This window comes from Fundulus heteroclitus, chromosome 24 (assembly GCF_011125445.2).
Source record: "Fundulus heteroclitus isolate FHET01 chromosome 24, MU-UCD_Fhet_4.1, whole genome shotgun sequence".
In the NCBI taxonomy this organism is placed as follows: Eukaryota; Metazoa; Chordata; class Actinopteri; order Cyprinodontiformes; family Fundulidae; genus Fundulus; species Fundulus heteroclitus.
Window position 1 is genome coordinate 24,299,929 of NC_046384.1, and position 8,763 is coordinate 24,308,691.

General features: G+C 43.1%; 1 protein-coding gene across 2 annotated transcripts; it reads right to left on the minus strand.

The window, feature by feature from the left end:
- Positions 1–1,789: 1,789 nt before the first annotated feature.
- LOC105931056 (glycerol-3-phosphate dehydrogenase 1-like protein) lies at positions 1,790–8,763 on the minus strand. Of its 2 annotated transcripts, XM_021320031.2 has the most exons (9): positions 8,667–8,742; positions 8,292–8,471; positions 7,790–7,967; positions 5,834–5,974; positions 5,585–5,723; positions 5,332–5,444; positions 5,015–5,248; positions 4,665–4,771; positions 1,790–2,258 (listed from the first exon to the last, which is right to left on the minus strand). In XM_021320031.2, the coding sequence occupies exons 1-9, from the start codon at positions 8,696–8,698 to the stop codon at positions 2,162–2,164; spliced, it is 1,221 nt and encodes a 406-aa protein (XP_021175706.2). In that variant the 5' UTR covers positions 8,699–8,742; the 3' UTR covers positions 1,790–2,161. The 2 variants fall into 2 exon arrangements, with proteins under 2 accessions (XP_021175706.2, XP_012725001.2); XM_012869547.3 differs by having other exon boundaries at positions 8,292–8,763.

Sequence of the window (8,763 nt, forward strand, 5' to 3'; positions counted from 1 at the left end):
GGATCCGTGAAGGAGAAGTGCTCCCTCCAATCTCACTTGCCTCCTGTATTTTTAAGTCTGGATGGTTTGGTCCGAATTCCTTCATCTGCTTTTATCCTCCAGCAAAAGCTTCATTCATTTATTTTGTAAATAACCGGCCACATCTTCTTTATCTTCTGCCATTGCTTCCTGTCTTTTCGCTGTTGTAGGCTGGCTCTTCCATTTGCATCGTGCATGAGTGACAGGGGTGCTTCTAAGCCACAGGGGACATGACTCCGATTGACAGGTATCTTGAATTAATCAGACTGGATGAAGAATGACATTTTAAAAAAATGCTTAACGGCCAATGGGCGCAGAAAGCTACTCTCTGAGGAGAATCTTTAAAAGAACAAGAAGTAATAATGACACATACTGGTTAAAATCGGAACATCACAACATGCAGTTTCAAAACGGTACATCGCTGGTGGGAAACCCCACTGAATGTTTCACCTACACAGGATAGGTACATGCTGTTGTATTCTGTTCTATTACTGGCTTCCATGTTTGAAGGCTGCTGCTCTTTTGCAGATATAAAATACCAAATGCTGCGCTCTGTTTTACTAACCCGGGGAACTTTCATATGATTGGCTCAAAAACCAGGAAGTAAACACGGGCTACACTCTGAACCGAAGTCGTTCCGGATCGTACCTCTTAGGTTTGAACGGAGAAAAACTTGACTAAGACATTATTGATGGAGAGGACCGATTGTTTATAGGGAATGTTACTTTCGTCCCAGGTGACAAATGAGAATGATTTATGTTGACTTCACAATAAATATCTTACTTATTGCTCCTTTAAGTAAGCAACCAATTAGGGACTATCATGGTCACATGGAAGACAAAAATCTAAAAACATATACTCACTCATTCGTCCTGCATCCCTTGCTGTTAAACAAATGTAGCCTAGCCTCAAATGGAAAGGCTAGGCTGAAAAATCTAATCAGAGCCATTTTATGACTGAAAAGCTAGGATAATTATGTTTTATTTTATAATAATTTATACAGCGTCTGCTTTTACCTGGAATCTTGATGGGGCGGCGTCCTGGTGCCCGCGTTATTAAGCTACCCATGCTGGGATGATAACAAAGACAAGTTAGGCTTCCTTTCATGGTCATATTGTTTTCTTTTCCAAGTATATTGTGTAGCTCTGAAAAGGCCTTTATGAGGGCTATACATCAGTCAAAACTAGTTAAATCTTAAAATGTTGCTTTGATTTCCTTTTTCTTTTGCAGTGACCAACCCTTTGGACATCTCATGTTTGTGAGAAGCTCAAATTATGATAAAATAAGATTAAAATATTTTGTTATTTGCAAAAATCTCACCAATGCTACAACAGGGGTGTCCTACCATACTTTTCCCTAAGTACTGGCATTAAAAAGGACACAATCTTTAAACACCTAGCTTTTCTTTTGATCTGATAAGGACTTTATAATAGCTGTAAGTCATTCAGAACTTGTTCAAATGTCAAAATGCTGGTGTGCATTTCTTTAACAAACTTTTAAAACAAACATTTTTGTGGGAATCACTTTCTGCCAGTCACACACTGTCTTTGGGATCTAATACAACTCACACGAAACTGAATATCCACATCAAGAAGCAAGTGATTGGACTATACTGGATTTGTCAGTGTTACGTGATAACACAGATTTCTTACATGTTAATTACAGATACAGACATAGATTTAAAAAGTGTGATATTGCTGCGGGGGTGCTTCAAAGTTGTAATGGGTGACTGATGTATTTTCCTCTGCAAAGAAAAAAGGAAGACAGCAACTTCTCAGGAATTGATTTTAATAAGAAAACAACTCCACATGAAAGTAAAAAATAATATCCATTGTTGGTTTTCTGGGATCAGGGATATACATCATGTAGTGATATAAAAGTATAAAAGTGAAAACAACTTAAGCAGTTACTGAAATTAGGCCGTTTGCTTTTAAAATGTGAATTTGAAGCCAGTAAAACATGATGAAGGAAAACAGATTTTAATATTTGTCCTTTAAAAGTATAAAGGGGGGTGGGGGGGACACACCAAGATATCATGAACCTTAAATATTCTTCAGGCATCCATGTTGTGCGTTTCTGTCTTGTGAATCAGTGTCACCCTCTAGTGGTTGAAAGAGGAGGTTACAGGCGGACTGGTGTCCCACTACATGTGCTCAGGGTGGTTCTGCAGACAGGTGATGAACTCTTTCACCTCCTTCCCTTCATAGCAAATCTGGTAGACGGCAGCAAACAAAGGAAACCTACAGAACAGAAATGGTTTTACAGTATTCATTAGAAAATGGTGAAAGAAAACCCGAGAACTTGCTGCACTAACACACAGTAGAAAAACAATTCTTGGGAATATTCAATATAAAATGCATATTTCGTTACCACAGACACCGCAACCCTAAAGAGAACACTGCCACCTGCTTGGGCGGAATCAGTGGGGTCAGATGTCTGGATATGAAATGCTGTGAAAACTAGAAAAACAGAACTTCTCATCTAAATCAATAGTGCCGTTTCTTCTGCTAAATTCAACACATACGCAATATAGTCAAACATTTTTGTGTGAGTGATATCCCAGGGTTCCATAGGGTTTAATGGGATGTTGACAGCAACAGCAACTTTAATTGGTGTGTGATTTCCTTCAAGGTTTAAAAGCATGCTCATGCCAACTTTTGACCATTTTTCCAGAAGTCCATTTGTGAGGTCAGACGCTAATGCGGGATGAGAAGCCCAAAGGCGTTCAATGGGGTTGAGCTCAGGATTCTGTGCTGGCCAGTAAAGTTCTTTCACAACAAAACGTGCAATTATTTGGATTGGTGAACCGTTCCTTTTGGCAACAAATTATGTTCATGATCAAAAGAGAAAAATATTTTTTTTGGGAGCCAGTAATTCAAAATACTCTACTACAGATTTAAAGGAATATAGTTGACTGGGGTTATACAGCAATTGCTAACTTTAGGGCTGTTGGCGTAAGCCTAAATTGTGTTTTGACACAGGATGCCGTGCAACAGCAAGGAGAAACAAGAAAAAAAAAAAAACAGAAAGATTATGTTTCGTTCAACTTATTTTCCATTCCAGAGACCATACGTCCATGAGGAAGTTTTAAGTCCAAAATGGACCGGTTTCTTCTTATGAAAATTAAGAAAACAATTTGATTGTTTGGCCTTAACTTTTCCACAAGCAGAAGAAAAAGGAAAAAGAAAAAAAAGCTAAAACATAATAAACAATCGATCACCTAAAAAGGCACTGTTTGACCACCAGGTGGTGGTTGCTAAGAACCGAGCAGCATTTATTACATGTCTGGGAGCATATTTAGAGGGACACACCACAGCGCTTTAACAGATTTAAAGAAGACTTGTAGGTCACCGACAAATTGCGGTGACACCGCCTGTCAAGCAGTCTTGGAGGCTCGTCAGTAGTTGACCAATCAGCAATCACAATTTGTCCCAAAGTGAAACAGCCCTTAGCTGCAGAAGCTGTGCTCTCTTTCCCTCCAACAAGATCCTAAGATGTTACATTATGAACGCATTGTGGTCAGAGTGATATCGTAAAAAAAAAAAAAAAAAAACAGTTAAAAACTGATTACTATTTGTTAGTAGGGAAAGTACGATTCGGACACTTGTGATCCCGAACGTTTATAGGGTGTTTATTCCTTTTCCTAAACCTAAAGGGAGTCTAATAAAATGTCAAAGATGGCTGTGCGGCCGGCCGACCTCACGGACTGCTGAACACAACAGTGATCAAAAGGGAACTACCGCATGTTGGTCGGTATGAAGGTAACTCAGTGTTTGTTCATCAGCATTGTAGGGTTAATGGTTAAAGTAAGGGGTAATGCTTCACTCTATTTCTGTAGAGTTTTATGTGTTTTAACCTGAGCTTTTGGTTGTCAGCTATGATCAGTTACAAGGACTCCAGTTTTGTACAAAGTGTTTATTTTGTAAAGTAAAATATGCACTCCTAATCCAGAATTTCAATTCCTGCCATGGACAGCTTGATGGCAGCATTTTAAGTTATAGTATATATTTTAGGTTGGGTATAACTTTGCTATTTTAACTTGGGCTTTAACAGTGATTTGTCCGTGATTACCTCAAAATACCTTCACTGACATTATTCACCATTTGTTTGGAATTTTTACCCGTCTTTTTGCCTTAATGTTGGTAGATAAGGCAAAATGGCTCTTTTAATGCTGTGAGCTTCAATATCACCACCATCGCAACGTCTTTGTTTGTCGGGGGTTAGAGCAGCCTGGGTTTACACTTCCGCGTGAGATGGAGCAATCTTAGGCCTGCCGTCACGTCTAGCGGCCTCACCAGATTGTTGTTTCACAACATTAAGACTGGGAAACACACCCTTAACTAGAGGACCTGCTGAAGGATCCCAGATTACAGGATTTTTCAAACCAACTGAACGGTTCAAACTCTAGAGGAAACCCTCGTTAGGATTAAAAGGAAAAACAAATCATTTCAGATTTGTATATCTGAGAGCACTGATTGCAGATTAAATACACAAACCACTTGCCATAAGTGCCATTTTGAATGACCATTGAGCAATCGACTACCAACAAAACTGTTGCTATGCATTTTTAAAAGATGTTTAAGCTGTTCAAATAAAATTCATACACGTTGAAACTCTAAAGATGCTATTTGTTGTAGTCAACTTACTTCTTGACCATGTCTCGCTTTTGCAGAATCTTGTAGACCTCAGCCGAGGTCTGTGGGCCCTGGAGCTTCTGGCCGTTGAGCATTTCTGCCTCCAGCTCAGCAATAGACTGTGGAAGTGAACAAAAAGATCTGGAGGGTGCCATTTTTTTACTGACGTAGTTGACTGACAGCTAACTCGTTGCAATTAAAGTTGGTGCAGAAGAAGACATGTCCAGCAGCTTGTTGTGTGGAACAGCTTCAGTTTCTTTGAAAGTGTGGATTTGGTTGAAAAAACGGCACTTTTATCTTTCAAGCTATGACACGTTGTAAAAAACACTCCTCGCTGACTTTGCTGTCTTTTGTCGACTCACTTTCGATGTTTTGACGAAGGCTTCTGCAACCCGGCGGTTCCGCCCTCCGTAGCAGGTTGTGATCAGGTCCGCCACGCCGCAGCTCTCCAGAAAGGTTCCGGAGCTCACCTCGCCTTTGCAGAACAGCTTGGCGAACGCGACCATCTCCATCAGCCCCAGCCTGATCACCGCCGCCTTGGTGTTGTCGCCGAAGCCGAGGCCGTCGCAGAAGCCGGCGCCGACTGCCACGATGTTCTGGGTGACAAACACAAACAGAAACCGGTCAATTCAGGCAGAAACTGATGCCGGTAATTGGGTAAACGTGGATGTAGGTGTACCTTTAAGGCTCCACACAGCTCCACAGTGTCACTCTCAGGCACAACCGTGATGCGGAAGTTGGGCGTCTGCAGCAGCTCCTTGAATATTTGTCCATGTGTCTCATTTTTTGCCCCTTTATTGAATTCAAGAGGAATCGGAAACATGACTCAGACTTCTGAAACTGGGGAAGTTATGCTGAGCCAACCACACCAACACATCAGCACAGTTGCATTGGGTCGCTTTAAGAAAAGACAAACAAGAGGAGCAACAAACCGATGGTGGTTTCACAGAATTTCTCATCGGCCACCTCGTTGGCGATGTTAGCCCCCATCAGGACGCTGACCTCAATCTCTAGCTTCTCGCGGATGATGTCCGAGATGAGCTTCAGTCCGTCCGGACCCTCGTCGATGCCCTGGACAGCAGTAAACCATTCAACAGCAGCACCTCCCGCCCGGATTCCCTCCACATTGCCCAACCACATCACGCTGTGCGTCCAGCTTCCCTTTTTTCACGAGATCTTACTTTGATGAGGGATATTCCGATGGCTCCCTCCGTCATGTGAGGCTTAATCTCATCGCAAAGCTTGCTGATGAACTGGTGAGGGATCACAAAGATGAGAATCTTGGCTCCCTTCACGGCTTCGGTGATGTCGGGAACAGCCACCTGGTGATAAGGCCCAGATTAGCTCACTAATAAAAGGCTTCATTTAACAGTTTGTTGTGAATAGTTAGTGTAAAATAGACTTAAAATAGAGTTAAGCATTGCCAGAAGGTTTGCTGTGTCTCCCAACACGGTCTCAATAGCTTGGAGGAGAGTCCAGGAGACAGGTAGCTACCCCAGAAGACCTGGATAGGGCCATCTGAGGCCGGGGAACCTATCAGCAGGACCGGTATTTGCTCCTTTGTGCAAGGAGGAACGGGATGAGTACTAACAGTGCCCTACAAAGGGCCCTCTAGTGGGGCCCTGATGTGAATGTCTCTGAACAAACCATTAGAGCTTCTCTGGCATTTGCCAGAACACAGGAATGGCAGGTTCACCCTGAGCTCATGAGACAGACACGTAAAGGTCTGGAGAAGCTGAGGTGAACGCTATGCTGCAGCAACACTGTTCAGAATGATTGGTTTGGTGGAGAATCAGTGTTGGTCTGGGGAGGCAGATCCTTGGAGGGACTTAGAGGGTCCATCAGAATACCCTTATTGGGTAAGGACTCTTAAGCCAAAGCAGAAGGGTATCAGCGGTCACCATCATAAGTGCTGTCTGAATAATGCAGTCAGTACCGAAGGAGGTAGGAAAAGGATCCTCTATGCTTCCTCTCGTGCTTAGGAACCTCACAACGTCCCTTACCAGTGCTAGGAAGTCTAGAAGAAATCCTACAATCCTTTGCATGATATGACGGACAAGCACAGCCAGCCTCACAGAAATGAACATAAACATATGAAGAGAAGGGAGCGCGCACTTTGTAGTTCAATTTCGGAAGGCTGTAAGCCTGGATACGACTCGCATCGTCCATGTACGTTTCCGTCACGTAATGACGTCGCAGTAAAAAACTGTCCGAAATCGGCACAGCAGGCCGAAGCTCCTTTCCACCCCACGATAGAGTTGTTACTGTTGACCCCATGGAAGGAGAATGAACAGGAGCTAATATTAAGGTTTTTCAGATAGAGCCAGAGATCTGTACAGAATAAACAACCGCGCCCTGACTGCCATTATGTATCAGGATGAAACCCTTAGACCCACTGTTAGACCCTTCGCGGGTGCAATGGGTCCTGTCTTTTATCCGGAACCTTTTGTGGCAAGAGTATGCAGTCAGTTCCCGAAGGATGAAGGAACGGATCCCATTGACTGGCCTCCATGCTCCCCTGACCTAAATCCAACAGAACACCTCTGGGACATCGTGTTCAGGTCCACCAGGCTGCACCTCAGACTGTCCAGGAGCTCAGTGATGCCCTGGTCAGGATCTGACCTCCCTCGTCTCTCGTGGTCAAGCATGCATACGAGCAAGCCGGGCCACACTAAATAGACTCCCACTAACGTTTGGTTAAATGTGCCTTAACAACTTCTTTCAGTTCTTTCACCAAGTCATCGCCAAGAACAACCTTCCAACATATTTCTGAGGGGAATGTTGACACCTCTCCCAAGCGGAATTGGTAAAGAGTGTTTCAATGAGGTGGTTTTCTGGCTAAGCCTAGTTTATATATTGTCAATAGGTTTCAGTCCATCCCACAGGTTTAATGTTCCGCTGGTTTATCCACACTAACAACATTTTTGTCTTGGGATCACTGTCCTTTTGGAAGTTGAGTAATTTGGATAAATTAATCGTTTCTAATTATTCCATCTATGGACAGTGAAGCAATCCCACAGCATATTACGGCACCTAAACTCTTTCCAGGTTTCAAGACTTCCATGGCACAATACATAACCTGTGGCAGCAAGTCGGGAGTGTATTCAAAGGACAGAAAAGCAGAAACAACACCCTACCACATTCTTGGGCAGCGTGTGACCCGGCAGATATTTAACATTTTCATGCTCGGTGTTGATGATCTCCGTGAGCTTTCTCCCGTCGATGAGCTCCTCGTAAACCCACATGTTAACCATGGGGTTGAAGCGGTTGGACGCTTTCACATTGTGGCCGATGATTTTGGCAATGGAGGATCCCCTGGAGGTATAATCAGAGGTGAAACGGTGCTGGATGGAGGATTTCACCCAATCACAGAACATTACGCAGATAGGACCATGAATCAGGCAGGACATTGAATTGCACTTTTGTCAAAGCTTTGATATTAAAGGCTGATTTACACATTTGAAAGAGGAAAACTGCACATTTAAATCCCTGGAGGGACTAAGTGTAGAGATAATGAGATTATATTAACCCAGCAGGTTTGAGTTTTCCTAATCCAATCATAGTTAACCACCGATCACAACATAATGCAACTAATTAAACCACTAAAATGTGTATGAAGACACAACAAAGTAAAGTTACCAGTTTCCAGATCCAACGATGCAGACTTTCTGAGCAGGCATGTTATAACTGCACAAATGCTTTGTTAAACAGGAGTGTCTGTTGTTCTCCACCCGTCTGTACAACTTCCTTATTCGCCCGGTTACTGCTAGAGACCCACTCCGCCCTATCCACGCCACGGTTACGCCTCCCGTTTTCTCCCTGGGAACATGAACGGACCTGTAATGTAATAGTGTGTGGAGCAGAAACCGGATAATCTCAACGCATTTCCACACACTTCCTCATTACAGCCCCACATATAATGCTTAAACGGCACCGAAGAGCGATGCTAATAAAGCCGAATAGATGCTGTGCGTGTCTAAAAACAAAATACACCAACGTGTGACGCCCACTGACGTGTTAGAGGTGGCCGATTGATAAATAAGCATTAAATAAATGGGCTCCCGCTGATCAGAACGTCCGATACCGAGCAGCGGTCAGACTGGTTAGGAAA

Coding starts and splice junctions, on each gene's coding strand:
- LOC105931056 (XM_021320031.2), bottom strand. CDS start 8,698: ATGCTTATTTATCAATCGGCCACCTCTAACAC. Junction 7,968..8,291: donor ATCGTTGGATCTGGAAACTG/GTAACTTTACTT, acceptor TTATACCTCCAG/GGGATCCTCCATTGCCAAAA. Junction 4,772..5,014: donor CCTTCGTCAAAACATCGAAA/GTGAGTCGACAA, acceptor TCACTTCCACAG/TCTATTGCTGAGCTGGAGGC.